We start from the raw sequence: 27137 nt of genomic DNA, 5'->3' as shown, positions 1-27137 counted from the left end.
TGTTGTAGTAGAAAGCAAGTATTTTCCATATTACATTTTAAAGATATTTATGGGCCCCATCACAAAATATGAACACACACACACATATACATATATACATATATACATATATATATATATATATATATATACACACACACATATATGCATTAGCATCTCTATAACTATGGCCAATGCGATACGCATCTCGATGCATAGCCATAGCGGTGATGAGAGAATGTGCTTGAGAAACAGTTTAGAGATGAGAAATCAATCTACATATAAAATATTACTCACAAATTATTGGTCTCTTTCTAATAAAAGTAAAAAGCAATAATAAAAGTATAGTGCATCTACTAATAATTATATATAAATAAATTGGTCTTTACCAATGGAAATATGTTAGAAATGCCAACTTGTATCCAATGCACACTTTTTATAAATATAAATGTAAATACTTTTTCCAAATATCTTTTTTTATTAAAATATATTTTGATGCCTTTATACTTTAAGATAGGGGATCTGTCAAAGAAAGATCATCATATTTGGAAAGTCCTTAGCATAAAAAAAGTTTAAGCCAGAAAGAGTAGTTCTTGGTTTAAACCTGTTTAAATACCTGTTTTAATACTCATGAGGTTATGCAAACAGTTCTGCATTTGCACATATGGTTTACCTGAGATCTCAATCGCCCTTTTCTTAAAGGTGCTGATCACAGTACCATCTTTCCGTCTAAGAAGTGGGCTGCTCCTTCTCTCAGCCACCTTCTGTTTTAACCGTGAACGTACCTTCAGATTGGGCTCAGAGGCTGAACAGAGGAGAGAAAGAAAAAGATTCAATCACTTAGAAAAGTAAAAGCAAACCCAGCATGATTTGAGATATCAAGTTGCAAAGCAAACTTCACTATATATGCTCAAGGGCTTGTTCGAAACTCTCCACCCTAAGTATAAGCAATTACAATAGTGATGTTTCACTTAATAAGCACCACTAATGAAGGTTTGCATCTGTCGCTCTTGTGCATCAGGACCATGGACAGCAACCGCCCGTCCCTTCCCATTTCTCTTTCTCTCATACACTCACACATACAAACTGAGCTACAGATAAAAGTTATATTTACAGCGTGCCGATTTGATCTCTTGTTGATTCCGGAGACGCCGGGCCAAATTAAACTAATTGAAGTAAAAAGGGATTTGAAAGAGAAAAAAAAGAAAGAAATTGGGGCAATTATCCAAACACGCTGTGTGTAAAGCGGCTTGACCAAGCCCTTTGTGTTTTTCGGGGCCTGTTTGTGCGTCACAGCCACACAGGGCATATAGAGCAGAAAGGTCTTTAGCATCTAATGCTATCAGTGACTTTAGTATGGATTTAATTAGATTTAAAATAAAAGTGTGAGACAAGGGGGAGGGGACAGGATGGAAAGACACACACGAACTGAGGGCATGTTATGCAAGGAGATTGCTGTGGTGTTGCCATAACAGTGGTAATATAGAGTAAGCGCTTCGCCCACGGTAACAGACCCGTCTGCGATTACTTTATCAGTGTGCTGAAGTCCAAGCTAGAGGGCACGTGTGTGTGAGTCCTCCTATCCTCCGGATGGTATATGTGTGTCAGTTCTATTATAAAAAGCTTTATAAAACAGCGTGGGTGTGACAGTTTAAAAGATAGCAGTGTGTAAAAAGCAGATAGCAGATGTGTGTGTGTGTGTGTGTGTGTGTGTGTGTGTGTGTGTGTGTGCTTGCGGGAACAAACTCACTGAATCTGTGTGGGAGTTTTGGAGTATGGCTGGCGGCTATGAGAGTGAACAGCAGATGACCAGCAGTACTTTGAAAAAACCCTCACAAATATAGTCGAAAACATGTCAGAAATGATTTGAGACGACGTTTGAGGTGGCTATCGGTATTCGAATCTCTCATAAACAGGCTAAACTGTGTTTCGCTTCAAATCTAAGAATGGCAGCAGGTTGTGTGAGGGTTAAATTGCGAGGTAGGCAATAATAAATATCATTAAATTTGTATATATATATATATATATATATATATATATATATATATATATATATATATATATATATATATATATATATATATATATATATATATATATATATATATATATATATATATATATATATGACAAAAATTCAAAGGAAAACAAAGCACTGAACGATTATTAATAAAAACTATAATAGTATCTCAACAGTATTAAAGTAACAGTGCTCTAAGGTGTGTGTTTGTGTGTAGGTCCGCTGTTCTGATGACTCATAATGACTCACACCTGCAGACTCCTCACTTCATCCCTACACACACACACACCGCCTTGCATCTTCTGTGACACCTCTGCACTGTTAAACAGCTCAAACTTCTCCACACAAAACCGCTGGTAACTCCAGAACAGCGTCATTCATGTACAGAAAGAAAATAATCGCCATTTACATGCAACCACTCATGCATTGGCTTATTCAATCCAGTGATGTTTTATAATGCAGCGTCAATGTCACTTAGCTATTACTCATTAAAACAATTCATTAAGATAACAAAAATAACCACATTTGCATTTTCCCAGAGGAAATACAAGGGCTTGCAAAACAGTAAAATGATAGTGTTTACTGGTAAACTGATCCAGAAAAAGAGAAGACAGCCAGAGGACTGGAAGAAAAGGCCACCCAGCTGACCTCAACAGCTGAAGTGATCACTAGAATTTACAATTTAAAATTACAATGTAAAATATATTAAAGTAGAAAACTGTTGTTTATTCCTGTGATGCAGAGCTGAATTTTCAGCATCATTACTCAAGTCTTAAAATGTCACATGATCCTTCAGAAATAATTGAAATATGCTAATTTCAAAACATTTCTTATTTTCACTTTTATTTTTGTGGATACTGTGATGCATTTTTTTCAGGATTGTTTGATGAATAGAAAGTTCAAAAGAACAGCATATGTTTGAAATAAAAACTTTGTGTAACATTATAATGGTCTTTAATGCCACTTTTGATAAATATAATGCATCCATGCTAAGTAAAAGTATTAATTTAATTACAAAAAAATCATACAGAATTGTAGTGTAACATTTACATAGTAAAGCAACAGGTTATTTTATATAAACAAGAAGCCTACTCACCGGTCTTACGGAGAGGGAAGTCATCCTTGCCCTCGTAGGACCCTAACAGTGGGGGGAGTTTGTAGGAGGGCGGTGTGTTGCTCTGTGGAGGGGAGCTCTGCTCCAGGGACGCGTGGTGAGCCCCCCTAAAAACAACCACAGTCCATTACAAAGACTCATCCATCACAATTCAAATGAGACCCATAAACTTCCAGCACAATGTGGCATGATGTAATATCAGTATGTGGACGAATTCATTTTACATCATACTGCAGGGAAATAGTGCACCTGTCTTTGATATATTAACTAAATTTAAAAATAGGTGAAAAGGTGCACTTTGACTTGGGTTTACCAGCTCAGAATAAGGCTGAGCGATATGGACTTTCTCTCACCAGCACTTCTGGGAGAAGGAATGGTTGAGTCCACCGGGGCCGGGTTCCTTTTTGCTCAACAGGAACTCCTGCAGCTTGAGTTTGACCTCAGTACTAGCGATAGCACCTGAGAACAGAGTCAAAGGGCATCATAAACACATATCTGTATCTGTGTCTTTATCTGTATGTATATTTATTACAATTAAGATTTTACAATTTTATTTATGCCTTTGATATCAAAGCTAAATTGTGATATAAAAATAATAAAATAAAATAAATAAATAAATAAATAAATAATAATAAAAAAAAAAAAAAAAAAAGTAAAACAGTAATATTGTGAAATAGTATTACAATTTAAAACAAGTTTTCTATTTGAAATTAAATTTTAAAATGCATTTTATTCCTTTGATATCAAGGCTAAATTTTCTGCAGCCATTACATGACTTCATTATCAATGTTGAAGACGGTTTTCTGTGCTGCTTAATATTTTTGTATAAATTGTGATATGAATAAATATGACATGATTAAAAAAGTTCAAAAGGAACACCATTTATTTACAGAAGAAATATTTTGCAACATTATAAACATCTTCAATTCATTGTGTCCGTGCTAAATAAAAGTACAAAGTACTTTCAACTAGGGGTGGGTGATATGGAAAAAATATCATATCACGATTCACGATTTTATCGCGATTCTTTGACATGTTGGTTTTACTATTTTGCAAGTTACTAACTAAAAACTAATTTCCCTATTATAAAGACAAAGCCTTTCAAGGTAACAAAAAACAAAAAGAATGGCAGATATTTAGGCCAAAGTGTGCGAAGATAAAAATCTTTGTCATTATTTTATCTTCCTAATTAAAAAATAAGAACAAAGATACACATTACAAATACACGTAATATATAAATAAAACAAACAGTGCTTTGTTGTTTTATTAACGTTAAAGGGATAGTTCACCCAAAAATGAAAATTCGGTCCTGTACGAATGTCTTTGTTCTGCTGAACACAAAGGAAGATATTCTGAAGAATGTGGGAAACAGAGCGGTTCTGGGGCACCATTGACTTCCATAGTATTTTTTTCCTACTATGGAAGTCAATGGTGCCCCAAAACAGCCTGGTTACAAACTTTCTTCAAAATATCTTCCTTTGTGTTCAGCAGAACAAAGAAATTCATACAGGTTTGGAACTACTTGAGGATGAGTAAATGATGACAGAATTTTCATTTTTGGGTGAACTATCCCTTTAAAGGAATAGTTCACCCAAAATTAAAAATTCTGTCATAGTGTTTTATTTTTATACCATCATTTACAGTTGTTTTAAACTTGAGTGACTTTCTGAACTGCTGAACATAAATGCTATTTTGAAGAACGTGGAAAACCAAACAGCTGCTGGTCCACAGTAACTTCCATATGATTTTTTCCTACTATCAAATTCAATGTGGACCAGCAACTGTTTGGTTACCCACGTTCTACGTTCTACGATATTTCTTCAAAAGCAGATCGTGGAGAGATTTTTATCGTCCACGATCAAAAATCATCATATCGCACACCCCTACTTTCAACAAATAAATAAATAAATAAAATTACCAATCCCAAACATTTGAACTGTACTGCATAACTGATCCAATACCAAAAACAAATAGTAAAAAATAGTTATTTTAATTATTAAATATATATAAAAAATATATAGGCTATTTTTTATATAAAATATTTTATATACATTTTTTTCTTATAGTGAAATTACCATAATTTGTCTTCCAGATTGTTAGCTTAGTAACATGCTAACATAAAACTCTACTGGTACTAATAAGAGTCATGTGAGTGCAGCACAAAATAGCTGCCTATGTGTGCACTTATGAGGTTACTATAGGACACTATGTAGGCAGCTTACTAGGTTTTGGAAATGATCCAATATGTTAATTTTGTGGTGCAATAATGCCTAGTACTGCACTGTGCCGTTTTTAAGTGAAAACAACCAAAGATGAGAAATAAATTGTGCCTACTGTGCCTAAAGTACTTCAAGGGATATCCATGACAGTGTGTAATTATAGCAGCAAACAACAATAAACATCAGCTATGTACTGCTCAGCAAGGTGTTTATTCATTGAACCAAAAGGTGAACAGTGCATTTAAACTATTCGCATTTTGGAAATCAGCATCAGAATAAGCAACAGGAAATGATGAGTGGCGACCGTGCCGTGAAACGAGTTCACTGTAGATCTACTGTAGTGCATATAATTGATGGATTAATGGAGAGATACGTACTCTCTTTGCCCTTCTCTTTGTTCCGCAGCATGATGAGCTGTTGCTCCAGTCTCTGCTTCTCCATCTCTTCGTGACGCTGCTGTTCCAACTTCCTCTTCTGCTCCAGCTCCTGCTGACGCTTTGCAGCAAGGATCTCCTGCTGTTGCTGTTTAGGAAGAGTTCAGAGGTCAAGACCCAAAGTTCAAGGAGATGATGTGTACAGAGGACAGAAAGGGTCATACCTTCAGATGTTCCTGTAGCTGCACTTCATGTTGGCGCGTCAAAACCTCGTGCTGCTTCTGGAACTCGGCGAACAGCAGCTGTTTCTGCAGCTCTTGTTGTTGTTTGAGCAAGAGCAGCTCGTGCTGTAGCTGCTTTTCCCTCAACGCCGGGTCCACTGTGCTTAGCGCGCTCAGACGTGGGTCCGTACGCAGGTCCACCGGCCCTCCGCTGCCACCGCCCTGATCTCCTCCACCTCCCACCGGACTCTGCATCCCAGAGGGGAGCAAGGTCTTCACATCCACTGCTGGAGAGACAGAGACAGTCAATCAGTGAGTCATTAGAATTACGATAACCCATTAAACCTTAAAGATGATGCATGTAATTCATGCACCACAACATGTTCTTCTACATATTTAAAACTTTTATTTTTTTTGTAGTAGTTTTAACTACAAGTAACAAACAAACAGTAGAAAAGAATAACGCCTTTATAGCAGTGCTGTCAAACGATTAATCGCATCCAAAACAAGAATTGTTTACATAATGTCTGTGTGAACTGTTTATTTATTATACATACATAAACACACACACAGTATATATTTTGAAAATATGTCCATGTATTTACATGTATATATATATATATATATATATATATATATATATATATATATATATATATATATATATGAACATAAAATTTTCTTTTAAATATATGCATGCATGTTTTTTTTTGCAGAAGGCCAAATCAAAGGCTATTGGTTACTAAGATGCTAAGCTAACAGGCTAATCTATGTGCAGTGTACAAGCTATAAGGCTAAACCGTTACCTTGCAAGTGAAAAAAAGGACGGAAAAAAAACAATACATTTTTATTTAATGCAACAATGAATATCTTCTCTCTATATACATATATAATGTATGTGACAATTATATCATAGAGATTTTGAAGGACAAACTGGACTGCTTCAGGACAGGATTAGTAAAATCTTTAAAATTCAACATTAAATACTTTCGGGTCAGAAGTATTTTTGAAAGAAATTAAGACTTTTAATATTACTTTATGAATACTTTTTATTAATTAAAAGTGACAGAAATCTTTTGTAACATTGTAAATGCCTTAACTCTTTCAAATAAATGCTGTTCTTTTAAACTCTAGTCATCAAAGGATCCTAAAATAACCTAATGTATCACAGCTTCTGCAAAAATATTAAGCAGCATATCTTTTTTTTTAACATTGATAATACTGAGAAATGTTTCTTGAGTAGCAAACCAGCATTATAATGTTTTCTGAAGGATCATGTGACACTGAAGACCGGAGCAAACCCCAAACATTTGCTAATCTGTGTGTATATATACATACACAGACTTGTTGCATTTTTATTTTGTAAGGGGTCACCTCTGCATGGGTTCAAACATGTTTCCTCAACCTCTCTGCTAGTACTACTTAAAATAGCATGTTGACACAAACTTACAATCAGTTTAGAGCACACAGTTACATAAGGAAAGGCCATGGGTGCATTTGCAATCGAGACGGTACTATATAGTTCATGTACGATGCATCTGTAAATGTTGGGCTGACATTTGTCTGTGTCTGCCCATGTTACCGTAACCAAATGTGTGGGCTCAAATGTCGACTAGTGGACGCTACCATCTTTTGTATCACAAGCCAGTTGGGAATTCATCCAACTAAGCCAAGCCAGCTTCATCCAAGCACATCACAGAAAAATACCAAAGTTGGTGTAAAATCAGTGTAAAAGGGCAACAGTTTCATTATAGGTCATGAGGAAAAAGTAACAGCCTTATGGTAGGGCACTGTACTGGTGAAGAGGGCATGCAGTTATATAACCTAGTCGGGAAACCAAGGTGATGTCCTGAGGCTTGTTCCAAAAAGCAGTCCAACCAATCGCTTTTTCTCCATCGCTGATATTTCCAATAGCACCACTACCCAAAAACCTGAGCTTCCCAAAGCTTCTCAGCAAATGTTTTTGGCACAAGTGATGTACTAAAAAAGGCCCTACAAACCCATCATTTCTGCTTTTGTTGGTGTAACTTGTTTTTTCCTCCTCAAATGGTCTTTTTAGTTTCACTGCATTTAAGGTGGCATTAATAGGTTGTCATGGGGATAGCGATGTGTTTTCTGCCTCTTGCACAAGTTAGTTTAAGCTCTCTCCAAAGGTATTCAGTCAGGGAAACAGAGCGCTCCCATTAAAGACGACCAGGTCATAACAGTTTCCGAACCTTTGTGGGAATCAAAGTAGTGCATCTCAAAGGTGCTGGGGAACAAAAAGGGTTTGCCTCTTACTTCAAGACCAGTTTTGAAGATTTGCTTGGCAATTTATGGGTTTGCATTATGTGTATAGAATGCTGAGGGGCTGCATCTCAATTCACAAACACATTAAAGTTATATACATCAAAAATATTGAGGAATTATCTATGAATTGCTTTCTGAAAAATATTTCTTTGGTCCGATAAACTAACTCTGTGTTAGACTAGAAATTATGTATTTTTGCGATAATTTTTGGATCAACTTGCATCATATGTTTTAGACCTATACTAATCACAAACTGATTTTTGTCAGTTATTTTAAAATATTATACAGGATGGTTTTATGATAAATATGCAAGGTACCATATTGTAAATAATGTACTTGAACATATAACTTAACCTATACACATAAACATATACTATGCCTTTGCATTAATATAATATTGCTGAATATTTTTATCATTACACTAGTAAGGTTACTGGAATGTCCTAGTATACCTAGCCTTTAAATAAAAGCACAGATGAAGAGTTGAATCCAAAACATTTTGCACTTTCATTGCACTGTTCTGTGGCCTACGTGAAGCATGACATGAGCTTTTGCCTATATTTTTGTTTGCAGATCCTTGTTTCAAATATTGAGTAGTACATTTGTTTTTCCCTGGAAAGTTAAACAGCACTTATTTAAAACAGAAATCTTTATTGTCACTTTTATCGTCACTGTCGCTTTTCCTTCATTAATGCACCCTTGCTGAATAAAACTTTTAATAATAACAACAACAATAATAATAATTATTATTATAATAAAAAATAAAATCCAATTCAAAAAACAAATAATCTCAAATCCATACAACAATACATGTCAAAAGTACCAATTAGTACCATATCAATACTAAAATTAAATAAATAAATACAAATATTTGGTGCATATACTGAAATTTTAGTATTGCATTCCTGTAGCTCAATCTGAAGAACAATGCATGGCTTGAAAAATGTATACCTTCAATGCAACACAAAGTCGTTTTGGATAAAAGTGCCTGCCAAATTCATAAATTCATTGTGACAGCCCTAGTTAGTATCTAGCATGATTCATTACCTTCATCACCATCAACAAATTTATCACCATATATGTAAATAGAAGAAAAAATAACCAATTTGGGGCAATACTTGTGCAAAAAGCATGCCCTTTTCACACTATAAAAACAACATTACATGGCCATTACTGGCATAATTTTTTTTTTTCATCACAAATGATTTGAGATGGGCTAATTTAAATCTTGCATACTATTTAGGACAAGGTACTCTGTGAATTCGGCAGCCAAACAATTAAATCTTCAGTGTCAGTGAAGTACTTTAAATTCTTGAATTGGTGTACACTAATGTAATTTTTACTTTAATGCTAAATATTGGCACTTTACTTAAGATAGAGTACAAAGCTATACTTTGTCTCTTCAAACGCCAAGAGTCATCAGTGTGTCCTTGAGTCTGCAGGGACCTCAAGTGTGAGGTAGGATAGCACTATGCGGGGGCCCCTCACTGCTGAGAACACATTAACCCACATGTCACTCAGCCTCTACCGTCGCCCGGCTCGCCCTCCCAGCATCGGCTAAAGTTTACCAACATGCTAATGATCCGGTTTCTTCGCTGGATGCCTGGCGGAAGCGTTCGGCTTACATGAAAATCAGATTACTCCCCCCTTTATCAGTCGGGGCTAAATATAGCCTTCCTTACACCCTCGGGCCGACTGACTGTGTCAAGCCTTTGACGTCAGAGCTTGGCCAGCCGAGGTCGCCAGGGTTACCGATCCTGTTACTGACCAGATGAGCTTAGCATAGATTTCCCTAGACACCTTGTAGTCTTCCAGGTGAAGAAGAGGGTGCTTCCCATATAAGTTCAACAGTGTCTGCAACAAATTACTCAAAACATTAGCTAATGAAGCACAAGTGCTAAAATAGTGAGATTATGGGTGAATTCCATGTAAAAAACAGAAAAACAAAACAGAATATACAAGATATAAAGATGATTTTAAAGATGGGTATTGTGAAATAAAACTAAGACAATATGGGCTTCAGGGGCTGCATGCAAAAACAAACAAGCTGCGTAGTCTGTAGTCTGATTCACAATGCAAGTCTAGACGACTAAACGATACCGTTACTGCTAGCTGACATCAAACTAACATAACAATTAAGCTTGTTTATAGGCTTGTTATAATAATACTCAACAACATACTCAACAGATGTTGCATCAACATCTTAATGAAAACCCTAAAATTAGGGATGCACGATATTGGATTTTTGCCGATATGCCGATATTTTGCAACTTTTTGGCCGATAGCCGATGCTGATACCGATATATTTACTTTTGTTTGGAAACAACACCAAGTCTCTCCTGTGTGGAAATTATAAGCTAATTATTTTAATTTTGGTTAGTTTTTAACAAGAACTTATTTGTTAGAATTAAATAAACAATAATGAAGTTATTTTATAATGAGAATACACTGAAGCTTTGAAATTGCTGCATTTTGTTTTTCTCCAGAAATATGCAGTAGTAACCTTAACATTTTATTTTAAGATTTAACATTTGTAGATGGTCTAAAGCAAAAGAGTAAAAATTCTGAAAACTTTTTTAGAGCTCATAATTTGTTTAAAAAATATATCATCATACACATTAATGAATAAATCAGCATATATACAATTATTTAATTTACAAGTGTTACAAAATTTCCATTTGAACATTAATAAAATTATTAATTATTAAATGAATGGCTTCTTTTTGATATGAAGCCCTGTTTTAGAATAATGGCTTTTTACTTTGCTTACTATGTGAGTGCCTGGATGTGGATTTTTGTTTTTTGTAATGGGATCCACTTTGCAATAATACAATTATTTATGGAGCACATCCCTCTTTATGAGCCAGTTCTTTAAAAAAAAAAATCATTCAAAAAGACTCACGAGTTAGCAATCTGAATCAGTCTAACAAATTTCATGGTCTCCTTGTTGCAAAATTTAAATGTATTTTACGCCTGTCCATACGCTATTTGGTAAAAACAACAAAAAAAGAATATGAAATAAATATTTCATGAATATAGAGAGAATGGAATAGTTTCAGAGTGCGTGGAAGCAATTGATGGTTTTAAAACACCAAGTAAATAAATAAACAAACAAACAAACAATTCCGGTGAATGAACATATGACTGTACCTACAACTGTGAAACATTCCTTAGACTCTAACTCCTTACCTCTATTAATACAGAAACTTGGTTACAGCCATTAAATGTTTTGTTAACATGTCTGTTCACAGTCTAGCATGTACGCAGCAGCAGCACCACAGATCAGTAATCAGTCCAAACACAACATCTATGTGACAGACTCCCACATCCCTACGGAAAACTCCTTTGAGGTGATAATTAGCAAGCATAGGGACTATTAAAGACAACCTTCCTGTCCAACAAAAGAAAACGGCAATTCCGTCACAGCTAATGTCTATCCTTTTTCAAACTTCTCGTCCATTTTAAATATCACCCGCCTCCAAATTGGTAGTTACTCATCAAGGACCTGTTTTTAAGTTGAAAGGAGGAGATGAAAAACGCACGAAGGACAAAAAAAGAAAAAGGGGAGGTACTCTGGGACTGGAGTCTTCGAGGAAGTCCTCAGTGTGGAGGTTGGGCAGACTGAGGGGGTTTCCAGGCAATTTCCCTCGGAGAGCTCTTACCAAAGTGGAGACTCGACTGATTACTGTAGCGCCCACACGTAGTGCACATACACAAACTTGCAGACCGATATAAACAGAAGCAAGCTTTCATGGTGTGCACTGTAAAAGATCATATAATCAGTGTTTGTCTTGTTTTCTGGTCAATATAGGTAAACATCCTTAAAATAAGATAAAGTTACTTGAGACGCAAAAGTTGTAAAAAAAAAAAAAAAAAAAGTTAAATGAGAAATTTTTTTTTTTTAAATTTTAAACATTGCAAATCACTTTTATAAGGATGTTTAGGTACGTTAAATGTAAAATAACATACTAGGGATGCATGATATTAAAATTCTGGATAACACCAATAAGCCGAGAATTAAACATTTAAATGACTGATATTAAAATTCTATACTATTTTGTCTAAATAAATTAAATTTATGCATCACAATATAATAATGCGCAGTATGAAAAACTAATATTCATTCTTTAGAGTTGCTAAATATTTCATTTTAATTAAATTATTAATGCTTTTGAGATTACATTCGAGTGTTAGATGACAGATAAGGTAATCTAAATGTAAAATGAGCATGCACAATTAAAATACCCAATAAATAAAGAGCTTGTGAGACAACATTTTTAAAATGATTTGTGCACACATACATATAAACATCTTTCCATGTTGTATTACAGTTTCTCTGTTTTTTTGTTTTTGTTTTTTTCTTCCAGGTGATGCATAAATGAGCACAATGGTGATCGTGTCCCAAGGGAAAGGCATAAAAAAGCAAAAACCATTTCTGCAGTGGCACTTACCATGTATTAAAAACGAGGTAAGAGCATTGTAACCTGACAGGATGAAAATAGAAGAGTGAGAGAGAGAGAGAGAGAGAGAGGTACCTCCTCATTAAAAATAAAAGAAGGTGTTGCATAAGCTATGGGTGAGGCTGGGTGAGCGAGAGAGAAGAGGACAGGAATGAGAGACGACAGACGGAGTAAAACTGGCTGATGTTATTTGGATAAAAAGCCAAGCAGGACTAATCAATGGAGTGTCTGGAAGAGGGCCAGAGAATGCTTGAGTAGCCAGATATACCTTTCATCAGATTATATCGTACTCCCTGGATTACGCTAATCGCCTGCTGGAAGGACTAGAAATAGCTTCCTCTCACTCCATGTCACTGGCATTAGGAGCAAGGTGCCAGTGTGTGTGTACTGTATATGTGTGTGTTTATCTACACTTGATCTGCTTATGCAGCAGTTAGCTGAAGTGTGTTTATTAGCAGTTGGGCAGTTGTTAATCACAATTCCCAGCTCAGTCGTGTTTGAATTTGACAGTAAGACTAGAGCACACGGTACGGTTTGGAATCGCAACACCCTGTCTAGATTGACAGTGAATATACGTAATGTGTCAAAAGTAAATAGTTTCCGGTTATAATCAATGAATCTGACTACAATGGAAGTGGCCGGTGCTGTGCAACAAAATTAAAGCAAATGTACTAGCATCTTCAGATTCATCATCTGACATTTTTGCTGCGTCTCATTTTGGAGGCCGCATTTGTCAGCCTCATACTCCATCGACACAGTCTCATAAAAACAAAACAAAAAAAACATTAGATTTTTAAGAGAGAATTTACAGTATTTTACAACTCATGAGGAATAACAGTCAATTTTATTATGGTTACTCTTCTTAAATGAGGCCATCTCGATGACGTATGTGCCCGACAAATGCGGCCTCTGGAGGACGCAGCCTCCGAAATGAGGCAATTATCTATTGTTTTTGCCATTTTTTAAAATAAAAAAAATACATTTTTAGTTATTTTATACCCCATTATCAACGCCATTTCTACCATGACCAATTGCTGATTTCATAGTAAATGAAGTAAAACCTCTAATAATAAATAATAAAAATGATAATAATAATTTATTTAACAACAACAACAACAATTACTATTATTATTATTATTATTTATATATCTGATCTATTTATTTATTTATTTAGCTGGAATGACCCTGGCCCATTTCCAGATACAAACAAACAAACAAACAAACAAACAAACAAATAAATAAATGTTATTATTATTATTATAAATAAAAATAAATAATACAAATAATAATAATTGATATTGAGTTGAGCTGTTGGGTATTTTTCATGTGATGGAGGATCTGTGCTTTGTTACGATCATTGTAGTTCTTCTATACAGCTTGCTATATAAAAAAATTTTCAGACAAAAGCTGTCTGTCAAATCTGTCCATTCTCATTCCGAGGTTCAAGATGCCCATTTCCTCTAAACACTTTCCTACACCTACTTCCACAATCACAGCAGACAAGCATCTGGAGAGACCCAAACATGCAATAGTCAGCTTATGGGAAGTTGTTTATCACACTAAGGAATTCTCTTTAACATTTTGGTCAAAACAAAGAAATCCAAAGAAATCATCACACTGCCTTTTCCCTTGTCTTTTTCAAGCTATGTATTGAAATAGCTGCCCCATTTCCACCGTAGCAGGGGGTCTTTCCTGGCTTCAAACTCCTTCCCCCTGTCTTCCTCACTTTCCTCTACACCTTCGCCTCCTCCTCATCCTCCCCGGCCCCCGTCCTCCCCTTCACTCCCAGAAGAGATTAAACACAAGCAGCGACAGAACACAGTCTGCCTGCGAAAAGCGCAGTTATAAATAGCCCTGGATTAATAATGCTCTGGGGGGAGTGGAGGGGGGGGAGGTGGGGGATGGGGGGCACGCTGCGCTTTTAAAAGTGCGCGAATCTATTTTAGGACGCTACATTTCCAGGCGGCTCTCTGTGCATCTCTCTCTGGCACACTGCTCGCTCTTTCCCATCTTGCTATAGACGCCGGTGATGAATGCGGTGTGCAGTTTCTTTACAAAGACGGCCTTTGACCTGGAGACTCTCATGAAAAGCATGCCGATAGCATGTCAATAATGTAATAATAGCTCCACCCATGCAGGGATTGTAAGCAAGGACAGTCCATAGATGTTAACCGATGTGCTGTGATTTAAACTGGATAATATTCTGACAATGAAGTTGAAACAATGAAACATTTTTAAGGATAACTTTCCAGAGAAAAACAGTGTTTAAGTTGACATCTAACCGCTATATCCTCAGGGACGTCGTCCCTCATGGCAGCAACAACCTAACGCTCTCCTCTCCCCCGAACGGCTGTCCTTTTGTTTTCAGAGCTCAGTTGAAAGAGAAACTTACAGCTGACACAATTTGCTGACACCATTTCCTGCTTTCATTCCAGCCAGGGGAGCTTTATTTTAGCAGTAAGTCCAAAGCCCTGTTGTGCAGACACAAAGAGAGACAATGACAAAGAGGAATAGATGTACAGAAAAATAAAAAGAGTAGGGATGCTCCAAGTGTGTGTGTGTGTGTGTGTGTGTGTGTATTAATGCTGTCAAAATTAGTGTGTTAATGCAGGCGATTAATTTTTACAGTATAACGGTTTTAAAAAACATACTTTAAAATGTTTCTACATTAATTTGAAGATTGAGTATGAAATTATTACAATATGAAGTACATTTAAAAACTTTAATGTTAGGTGCGATTAATTTCAGGATTTTTTTTTTTTTTTTTTTTTTAATCGATTGATAGCATATATCAATATATATGTTGGTTGATTAAAATTTGTAATCTAATTAATTACATGACGTGTTGATTAATCACAAAATAAATCAGGATTATTTGATGAAGCATTTTTTCAAATTAGGCATTTTTTGTAACATTACAAATTTGTTTTGTATACATATATGTGTGTGTGAGACAGAGAAAGAAGACAAAGTGAGGACACTGAGGAAGGACCTCAAGGACAGTCATTAATAAATGTGCCTGCACTTCCCTCTGTTCTGCAGAAGAGTCTCTGTTGGTAAGCTTTGGGACACAGCAGTGAATCATGGGACATGTTTCCCCAGCACAGAAACAAACTAGAGGCTGAGAAGGTGCAGACCTGTGATATATTATCACAGAGACCTTACACACACACACACACACACACACACACATACATACACAGACCCGCGGCAAGAGCAAGATAAATTTGTACTATAAACCAACAATCTTCAGGACAGAATGGAAAAAAAGCTAAATGTATTAGGAGTCCATGGTGGTTTGCCTTCAAATAAAAGCTGTCAGTGGAAACCACATGGCAATGAGCAAATAATCGCTGTAAGAAAAAGTTGCAATCAATCAATTAAGACTTTAGTGCGAGGGTAACGTTTTCCGAACCGACAGGACTGATTGCTTTTCCCTTAAATGTGCTTCATTTTTATAAATAGTTTGTGGTTTGGTATTGATTTTACAGCTTTTTTGACTGAAACGGGCTCCTGCATCCGCAGCCTCCCTGGAGGAACCATTTATTATTTGAGCTCTACAGGCGCTTTCTACCATCCCCCTGTTTTAAAGTCTATTTTGCAGAGAGCCTGGCTTACGTCATGGTTATTTTCTTTAGCAACGGTACACCAGCTACGCTTCAGAGAAACGAGCGGGAGAGATGGAAAGGCAGAGAGAGAGAGAGAAAAGCATGAATATTGCTTTCCAGAAATAGCACATAGCGACGTGCGGTAGGCTGCCCTGTCAAATCGGTTCTGCATCCTCTCCTTGTTAACGGCACATAGATGAACGAGCGCGAGGGAACTCGCAGAGAGAGAGAGAGAGAATCTAATGGAGTCGGTCAGATCCAGCCAATGGTTTGGCGACACTGCCACCAAAACTGTGCATGGGGAGGTGGAAAAAAAAAAAAAAAGAGGTGAAGGAAAGCTGGGTGATATTTACATCCTTTGGAAGAGCTTCTTGGCAGCTTAAACTTGGGGTTTCAAGCTGGTAAGGGAGAGTTACAAATAGCCAGTGTGATTTATGGGCCCCAGGAACCTCCGATGCCTTGGCAGGCCTAAATGAGGGGTAGATCCCCTCGCTCTGGGAAAACAAGAAACCAGCAGTTCTTTGGTGGAAGCCCAAAAAAAAAAAAGACAGCTGTAAAAAAGGGAAAGAGAGGGCTTGTGCACCGCATGATGTTCGTTCATAACAACTCTTGATCTATAAGACATGCGCACGATGACGTCAATTAAAGTGGATAATGACACTGCTGGAAGTCAACAGTGTTTATCGGCTAATGCATGTCGATTCGTTCACGTCACGCATGCTGAATGGTGCTATTCTCGATTGTAGCAAAAAGAACAGAGCTTTTTATTTTTATTGTTGGCCTTTTAATTATTTACAGGACAGTTGAGAGACGACAAGAAATGATGGGAAAAGAGGGGCTAGTGGTATTGGGGTATGACGCCAATTCGAGCACATGCACTAATCACTAGACTCAATTTTTATTAATACTTGCATGCTGACTAGTTTTACTAGTAGACTAGTTAAGGCTGCTATGGCTGATAGATAGATCCCAATGAGTAACTGGTAATTAAAGAAAAAAAAAAATGATATCAGTCAATTTACATAAGCAAGCATTTTAGCTTCACAAGCAGATATTCAGGATACACTATTAAAAACAAAGGTGCTTAAAAGGTTATAACTGAGATAAATGCAAGATATAATATATACGTATATATATATATATATATATATATATATATATATTAGTGCTGGGCAACGATTAATCGCGATTAATCGCATCCAAAATAAAAGTTTTTGTGTACATAATATGTGTGTGTGTATTGTGTGTATTTATTATGTATGAATACACACCCATGTATGTATATATTTAAGAAAAATGTGTTATGTTTATATATTAAATATATTTATATATCATATAAATTATATTAATAAACATATACATGTAAATACATGTAAATCTTTTCAAAATATATACTGTATGTCTTTATATACACATAATAAATATACACAGTACACACAGATATACTATATAAACAAAAACTTTTATTTTGGATGCGATTAATCGCGATTAATTGTTGCCCAGCACTAATATATATATATATATATATATATATATATATATATATATATATATATATATATATATATATATATATATATATATATATATATATATATATATATATTTATTTATTTCAGGATTCTTTGATGAACAGCATTCATTTGAAATAGAAATGTTTTTAATAAAATGTATTTACCGTCACTTTTGATCATTTTAATGCATCCATGCTAAATAAAGGTATTAATGTCTTTAAAAGATAAAATACAATACATAAATAAATAAAAACAAATAAACAAACAAACAAACAAAAACATGAATAAAATCAATTGTTTTAAATGCAAAGGTTTAATAAATTAAATTTTGCATAGTTAAACTATGTGAACTAAGTTAAAACTAATTGAAATGAAATGAGCATGCACAATTAAAAATCCTATGCTGGCTATAGATCAGTCAATATTGAAAATGTAAATATGCATGCATTTTTACATTTAAATTACCTTTGCTATCTAAAGCTCACCCAATATTATGAATTCATAAAAGTATTTAAAAAGACTGTTATTTTAATAACATTGTTAAATGTAATCTTCAGCAAATCTATTCAGCAAAACTACTGCCATTTACCTGCTTACTGGTATCTGTAGTGGCAGAACTAGTCAACAAATTGGTGCAACCCCAAACATATGAATTAAAATGACATCTGACTCCATTGTCCTTTGTAGGCATCACATGGCACTAAGCTTGGGCCACCAACTCAATTTCCCATCACCCCCTCCTTCCCCATCAGCCCCAAAACAGTGTCCCATTCAACAGCGAAACCTCTACCAATCATACCGTGAGCTGCATATGCCCAACCACCATTCCTTAGGGCTCTAGTTCAAATGGGACAACCTTTCATGAGCAGGAAAAAAAGCAGAGAAGAAGAAGAAGCCACATGCAAAGCATAAACATTCAGACGATGAAATGTCATTGCTAAGTAGCAGGCTGAGTGCCGGCCACTGTTTACAGGTTCTATAAATGCACCAGCATTGACGTCAAACGCTTGCATGAGAGGAATGTTGTTTTCTGGGTAAACTTCAATGTGTGGTGCGGAATTCATCTCACACCACTTTTTAGAAAGAAGCAGAGAGGGGGTTGCAGGGTGTATTCCAGCAGAAAAAGAGGGTTTTTTCTTCAAAAAAAGACGTGAAATATATATTAAGGTGGTGAAATGTTTTTTTTTATTTTTTTATTATCGATTCATTTTCAGACACTGGTAGCAGGACTTTCACGGCACCAACACTATTTTGAGAGCATTTTGTGGTTGATGGGAAAAACTCCTCCGGAACCAGAGCCTTGAGAAGTTATCATTTAATTATGACCATTTATATTAAGATTACTAATTGTTAACATTATTCCAATTCAGTCTCAACACCAGAGAAACAGGTGGCTCACAAAATGGACCATTTCTGTTCGGTTTCAATGACTTCTCTGGAATGAACTGCTTCTGGTGGGTGCAAAAATTCACCCACAACAGCCCGAATTCCCACAGCACTTTCGATTCTTCTTATAAACCCTTTCACAACACTAGCATTTGGGAGACTGGCAGTTGGGAAAGCCAGAGCAGGACCTAGATCTTTGAATAGGAGCCTCTACTCTACACAGCTCCTGAGGGGTTTGATGGCATGCATCGTAGAAAGGTTATTCCTTTTCTTATGAAACTATTTCCAGTAAAGGATATTAAAAGATATCAGGAATTTAAAGTCATGGGTCATTTGGCAAGAGGCAAGACCAACAAAATGGTCTGCATGCATCTTTGAACAGTCTGAACCATGCTTTCTGCTATCACTTATTAAGATGAGAAGGGAAATAAAGATGAGGAGGTACACAAAGAAGTGGCAAGTCATTCTTCACTAGCAGAATATCAAATAAACCATGGCTAGCGCATGAAAAAAAGCTGTCGGTGTGTGTCACTAGAACCCTGGCATGCGACAAAGAGACAATGCATATCCACAGACAGGTTAAATATTACAGAGTACCTTTCCTGCAAAATCTTACAGTACAAATGATTGACAACTAAGAATCGACACATCAGATGTAGTAATATAGAAATACTGGATGTGGCAGGCTGACACATATAGCAGCCAAAAATTCAAAACCATTGTTTTATATGAATGTGTGCGTGTCGCTGCCATTATTGAGTGCCCATCGATGGCGCTATAATCGGGTCCCCGGTAGGGCTGCACGATATATCGCATGTGATTGTCATGCGCATCTTGTCAGTAAAGCCGGTTCTGTGATTATTAATAAATCTCCATCACCTGTTTTCAAATGGAGCGGCATTTAATACACAGAGCCATAGTTCACTGACAAGCTACGCAATATCACAGAACAGGCTTTACTGAAGAGATGCGCATGACAATAACATGCAATATATCGTGCAGCCCTAGTCCCCGGTGCATCTACCAACCCAGAATACATGAAAAAGAATAACCCCAAAATGTTTTTTTTTGTAAGCCTTTCTCTAAGTAAGGTAAGCTTGTGAAAAAAATTAGCTGCTCAGATTTCACTCCCCATCTTATTTTAATATTACCGTGTCTTTAGCTGCAGAGATGAGTCCCAGCCTCAGAGGAGACAAGAGAGAAGTGGATTTATTGATTGATTTACTGTATATTACTACTGCTGCCACACAGATCTAATATAAACATGTCATTTCTATCCCTGCCGTTTACTTTCATAAACATAACCGACTGTTTTTGTAACTCATGTGTTTTTAACGTGTATTTGACAGTTTAAGCACTATAAGACATGAAAGAGAACTTACTTTAGTACTAATTTGCCATGTGACAGCTGCTTTCTGTGCATGTGCTTCAGATGTGCGCGCTCAGAAAGCCCCATAGACTATCAGAAGTTTAAACTAATATGGTTTAAAATGCATGATTTCAATGCAATAGACATGATAATCAAAACCAACCAGATGTTTTTATCAGAGTATCTGAGGTACGAGCTGTAAAGACACAGCCCTATTCCGGAAAAGGGGGCGGGGAGCAGCAGCTCATTTGCATTTAAAGAGACATGCACGAAAACAGCCTGTTTCTGTTTCCACTGAAAACAGCCATTTTCAAAACGATATAATACATGATCTGCGGGTATTTTGCACTGAAACTTCACAGACACATTCTGGAGACATGTGAGACTTATATTACATATTGTAAAAAGTGGCATAATAGGTCTACTTTAAAAAAAAATGAAGAAACATGATTAATTTTTTTTTTTTATAATGAATGTCCTTCTGTTGTTTGACAGCTTAATTAAAGCCTAAGCCACATAAAATATACTTTCTAAGTGTCCTGTTTGCACAGCATCTTTATTGAATATTTAAAATTTCATCAGCTGTTGACTTTCATTCTCGTCCAGTGTGTTCTCTGCCTCTTAACCGATGGCAGCTAAAATCATGCATTTTGTTGAGGAGAATTGGACACTGAGAGATTTTGCCTTATAAATGAGTAAATGATGATTAAATGGGCAAATAGATGACACTGGATTTACACCGATGTGGCGCTTTTGACTTACAGTAGGGTCATAAGGAATCACCTAGAAACCACCTAGCGATGCATTAGCAACCATCTCGAACACCCTACCAACAATGACATCAAATTTATACATACTGTTGTCTACAATAATATCTTGCCTCCAGAAATATCCCTGAGCACCATAATAGGACTATCCTATACTAAAACCCAATAATAGACGATAGTAAAATGAGACCAGTGAGATATTATTAGCTCATGTGTAGGGTACAAACAGAACAGCTTGGAGTATATACATCTATTTCCACTCGGCTGTACAATGTTCTCATTCTAAACTGAAGGTCTCCAATGTCCGCTATGATCTCCTGATATTGAACTACTGCTGGAATACATTTTAATATTCATTGTTTTCCATGATATTTTTGTCATTTTTGCGTCATCCTCCCATTGTTGTCGATGAGGCACTTTTGTAACCTGTCAAATGAACACCAACGCAACATCGATAACTGCAAGACAAGAAAGAGCAACAGATAAACAACCGATCATTTGAATCATCCACTGAATCAATGTCTGAATCACTGATTGACTGACTCATGTTTGTTTAATTTAGATCGTCTGTCAACCATGACATCAAGTGCACTGCAGTTTGAGAATAGACCTCAAAGTAGGTGTTGAAAGGCTATAAAGTGGGTGGGGCTGATGCATTCCCAAAGTGCCCTATAAAAGCTCCAGTTGCCATTCAAGACATGGGGGTGAGACCATAGGCCTGTAAACAGCCACGACATGCCTGGTGCTTATTATAGCACGGGGCATCACTGGGGAGACATAGTTGACTAGCCGTAGTGGGAACGATACGGCTAAATTTAGAGGAGATCTTAATTTTGGTGACTAACAAGTAGGCAAACTTGGTATGCAAATGATTGTTCAAGAACAAAAAGCTCTTAAATTAACCTTACACTTGTAATTACAAGTGTCAGAATTCACCCAATTCATTATTTCTGCATTATTCGTTCCAAAAAAAACAACCTATCTTACATTTTAGCTCCTCCACTCCAACTACGTGACTCCATTCTGAAGCACAAATGAAAGTGTTAGTAAGAATGTGTTAAAAACTACATACCAATAATGTTTTCCAGTAATAGTGTGTTTTATTTATGTGGCTACATTATAGCTGGATCATTTGCAGCTTGTTGCAAAAAATGAACAAATGTAAAAATAATACACCCACCCCCGAACTTATTTCTAGCAAATTTAAAGAACATTACTAAACATAAAAATGATCATTCTTATGTGGTGGGGCTGTTGAAAAATATACAAGTTTATTTTTCATAACAAATTTTGTGGCAACCCAACAACATATAGCAGGCAAAAATTCAAAGCCACTGTTTTCAATGGTGCCCAGGCACAAATTTAAAGGGTGCACACAATTCTTTCATGGCACTTACATAATTTTCCATCAAATGCAAAAAATAAATTAAATTAAGAAATAAAATAGATAATATTTTTCATAATAAATGTCTTTTTGTGGTTTAACATAGGCTACATTAAAATAAAATGCATACTAAACATCATATTTTCTAATTTTTCAGTTTGCACAGCTGTAATGTATCATTATTGAAGATTTTAAATCTCATCAGCTTTTGAGTTCCATCCTCATTCAATGTTCGCCCCTTCAGTGTTCTCTAACTCTTAACTCATGACATCTAAAATCGCACGGTTTGTTGAGGAAACAATTTTCTAGCAAATTTAAAAAAAAAAAAAAAAGGTATTACTAAAAATAAAAATTGATCGCTCTCTGGTGGTGGGACTAGTGAAAATGTTGGCAGACAAGTAAAAATCAAAACTACTGGCCCAACTTGTAAGCCAGCAGAAAAAACACAGATAAAAATAAATGTTTAATATTCAAGTAATACAACAGATTACAGAAGTGTAATGGGTTACTACCACTGTACTTTGTGTTTCACATATACTTTAACAGCGAGTCAGGGCCTTTTTTTTTACATGACCATTTATTGTCTATCAGGCGATCACCGACTGCCCATCACAGAGAGAAATTTTTGTTTTTACAATCATGCAACAGCTTACACAGAGCACAAGCCTAATTTTGTAAGCTGTAAATGAGGTGGCCTTTTATGCCAGGTTCACACATAGGCCTACTCCGTTTGCAGTGTGTATGCAGTCCATGTGCGGTACAGAAACAGCACTGACTATGCTTTCACACAGGAGTCTGCAACTGATCTGTGGTTGTTTACCACAAACACAACATTTATCCATTATTTTGATTTCAAATCCAAACATTGTCACTGAAAATGTTTTTTCAGCATTGTGATTATTTTTTTTTACACAGTACAGTAATACAATCTTTCATAGACGTGTTTAAACACAATAAATATATGCAAAGCAACACATTATTCAATGCTTTTAACTTTTGCATTTACTTCTAGATTCATATATTAAGTTGCTCAAGTGGCAAAACATTTAAACTACTTTTCTTACATTAATCACAAACTTACCATTGACAGAAACAGTCAGCTCTACTGCCTTTCCTTTTGCATTTGAATCTTTATTACAAGCAATCCTGGGGTTCATAAAGAACTTTGTTTTTCTACCTCCATGATTACCATTTATTATTGCCTTGTTTATCTAAAAGTGCTCTTTCCCTTTAAACCTAGCCAAAAAGCCATATGTGTTGACTGTGAAACACAGAAGACTTTAATTATATGCATTTATGGTGTCATTACTTTCGTGTTAATTCATGTTCATATTTACTACAAACAATGCAGCTGTTACTTTAATTCAGCGCGTGCAGTGGAAACGATCTCTGCACTGCCGGACCGCAGCCGTGTGCAGTGTGAACGCTCTAATCCATTATGATGAGAGCGGAAAAAATACGCACCGCATACGCACTGCAAACAGATGTGAACCTGGCGTTATGTGTGTGTGTGCATGAGCGCACGGTCTCCAGGAGAGCGCACGAGCGCTGAATGGTTTAAACACTGGCAAGAATGAAAAAGAAATGCAATTTATAAACTATAGCGACGATTCGACCCTGCCTTGATTGTGCAATTGACAGTTCCTGTCAATTGCATGCCCAACACGTCACCCAGTATCATTGATGTACGGTGTTTGCATGTCCCATTTCTCACCAAAAAATATTGACATTGCTGCATTGACATTTAGGAAATTTGCCAGAGATATTAATATGTGCTTTATGAGAGTAACATAAATGACATTGTGTTGGTGAGCCGGGGGACCACCAGCATCAGGATGAGCCACCTTTATGTTAAAGCCATGCCATCGATTTCTAAATCTGCACCCGATTCAATGCATTCATGCAATGTTTCGGCTTCAGTTTCTGTCACTGATTTGAAAGATACTGTTCTTTGCTTTTGTTTGAAGTGATTGACACAATACAAACTGCTATTAAGGTCTACATTTCTGCAATGCAGTTTAAACAGACCACAGAACAAAGGAGGTTCAATTGTCTGAATTTCTTTCCAATCACAGCCATTTAATCTTAGCACGGGTTTTCTTCCTTTTGAATTCAACTGTTTAATGTTACATTCTAAAGTGTTCTTTTATTCTCTAGGGCTGTTTTACAGTCACATATTTTCAGTCAGATAAAAGCTCGGACAAGCAACCACCGGTCAGTCATTAAATCTGCAATCCACCTAATCCATAATGGTTCAGCATGATGTTGCAAGGCTTTTTCCATTACATAATGCAGGTATAATTAATTAAAAACCTCCTCAGGGAGTATCGACTTATAATGATTCCATCGCAGTTCAGCAAGTTTAGAAGATCAGCTCAGCTTATCCAGTAAATTCATCCTAACTTGCAAAATCTGCAAAGAAATGTCCCGAACTCATTTGGCTTCAATCATAAAAAGGTGCACTAACTATTTTTGGACCAATATCAGAATATTTGTTTGTAGAGTTTGCAAAGTCAAAAGTGTTTGCTTGAACAAAAATCACCAACACATGTAAGACAGCCCCCAGCTGGATATTTCACAGAGCAGCAGACATATGTTTAGACGGGCACAATTAGGGGTGCGCCATATCATACCGTCCACGATAATACCGGTATAATTTTTTACATGATAAAAAGTGTCATATCGCGATATCAATGATATAGCGATGCAATGACGTATTTACTAGGGATGCACCGAAATAAGCAAAAAGACCGAATAAGTTGTACCGAACAAGCGATCAAATAGAGGCGCGCACTAATGCAGCAAACACGTCAGCAGTGTGGAAGAATTTAATACGGTCCAAGAAAGACGCAAAAATCATTACAAGCACAGACAGCGAGAGACCATTTAGTACTGCATCTCATGTCTCTGATGAGAAGAGGAAGGGGTGGTTGTTGCTGGTTACTGTATGATGATTAAAATCGCGAAATGGCCTTAAACAATTAAATACACTGCAGAACGTTATGTTTTCTAATACACGCATGGATTGCGCTGCTCGTGGTGCTGTCTCGTTAGGCAGGGTTCAAAGTCTAAACTGCGAGGGAAATCTGCGCTGAAACTGTTACTCATCAGCTGCTCAGTAACATTTTTATGAATTTTTACAAGGCATGTGACAATGTGATGCATGCATCTCAACATTCATAAATGTTAGTATTGTAATATTACTGTTCTGTTAAATAAAATTAAAAAGACAATAATAATGATAATAATTACAACAGCTCTATTAATACATTTATTATAATGTTCACACATAGTGTTCAAATTGGGATCTGTAATATTTTCTAATGTTTTAAAAGAATTCCCTTCTGCTCAGCAAGGCTGCATTTATTTGCAAGCCTGATTCAAGAAGGGGGTCTCAAAAATGGCCACAAAATATTATTTTACTAACTTGTTAATTTTAAGTTAAATTGTGCTTTGTTTGGTATAATGTCTGCTAGAATGTTAAAATATGTTCAGTGTTAAATAAGTATTTTTAAATTGTTGCTTTGTATTAGTGTACAACGTTTAAAAATAATTTATTCCACGTAGTATCCATTTCATTCATTTAACATTTAATATTGGAGGCATCCAAGTTATTTGACATATTTGAACATTCTTTTAAAAAAAGTAATGCAATAGTTACTTTCCCTGGTAATTGGTTAGGCTACTTTTATAATGATGTAACTCAGTTACTATTTGTGAGAAGTAACTAGTAACTAACTAATTACTTTTTTAAAAGTAACTTGCCCAACACTTGTCACTACAATTGCACTATAATGCTGCTTTTGCCACCTCATGACAATAGATTTAAACTTCGAATTAGGTAGTCTGCCATCAATGACAGTAGCTCATTGGAAAAGGATGGAAAATGCCCTTCATTGTGTTTGCACTAATAAATGCTGCTGCCTGCCAGCTGCAATCACCAATAAAACGTTGTTCCATATTTTTTTGTATATCGTCATAAATATCATTATCGCAAATATTCTTGAAATATCGTGATATAATTTTGAGTCTATATCGCCCACCCCTAGGCACAATAATTGTGCAAACCCCAACACTACCTATATATTGTGTTGCATAATCAGGACGCATGCTGTACATGATGTGTTACAGCAGATGTTGATGAGTGTCGTGTTTCCTTTGGGACAATTAAACATGTCAGCACTCTATTGTACACTAGTGTTGAAGAATATGCCTAGCATGTTTCGTTAAAGGAGATGGTTCTGCTTCTTTAATGCTTTTTTGTCTAGTCCTAGTATACATATACATATATATACACACATACATATATATATATATATATATATATATATATATATGTGTGTGTGTGTGTGTGTGTGTGTGTGTGCATATACACACACATACATATATACATACATACATACATACATACATACATATATATATATATTTTT

General features: G+C 36.0%; 1 protein-coding gene across 8 annotated transcripts in view; it reads right to left on the bottom strand.

Annotated features, from left to right (window-relative positions):
• Nucleotides 1–27137, bottom strand: part of hdac5 (histone deacetylase 5) — an 82090-nt gene that overhangs the window by 27687 nt on the left and 27266 nt on the right. For 4 of the 8 annotated variants that reach the window (XM_058768898.1, XM_058768902.1, XM_058768896.1 and 1 more), the window contains 5 exons: nucleotides 5931–6214; nucleotides 5710–5854; nucleotides 3467–3572; nucleotides 3096–3220; nucleotides 653–784 (listed from right to left, as the gene is read on the bottom strand). In XM_058768898.1, coding sequence (XP_058624881.1) covers nucleotides 653–784; nucleotides 3096–3220; nucleotides 3467–3572; nucleotides 5710–5854; nucleotides 5931–6214 — 792 coding nt within the window. Of the gene's footprint in view, nucleotides 1–652; nucleotides 785–3095; nucleotides 3221–3466; nucleotides 3573–5709; nucleotides 5855–5930; nucleotides 6215–15068; nucleotides 15148–27137 lie in introns of those variants that run through there. The other 4 variants (XM_058768900.1, XM_058768903.1, XM_058768897.1 and 1 more) reach the window with 3 other exon arrangements.

This window comes from Onychostoma macrolepis, chromosome 03, assembly GCF_012432095.1.
Source record: "Onychostoma macrolepis isolate SWU-2019 chromosome 03, ASM1243209v1, whole genome shotgun sequence".
NCBI lineage: Eukaryota > Metazoa > Chordata > Actinopteri > Cypriniformes > Cyprinidae > Onychostoma > Onychostoma macrolepis.
Note: the sequence above shows the minus strand (reverse complement) of the source record. Positions and strands in the feature narration are given on the sequence as shown.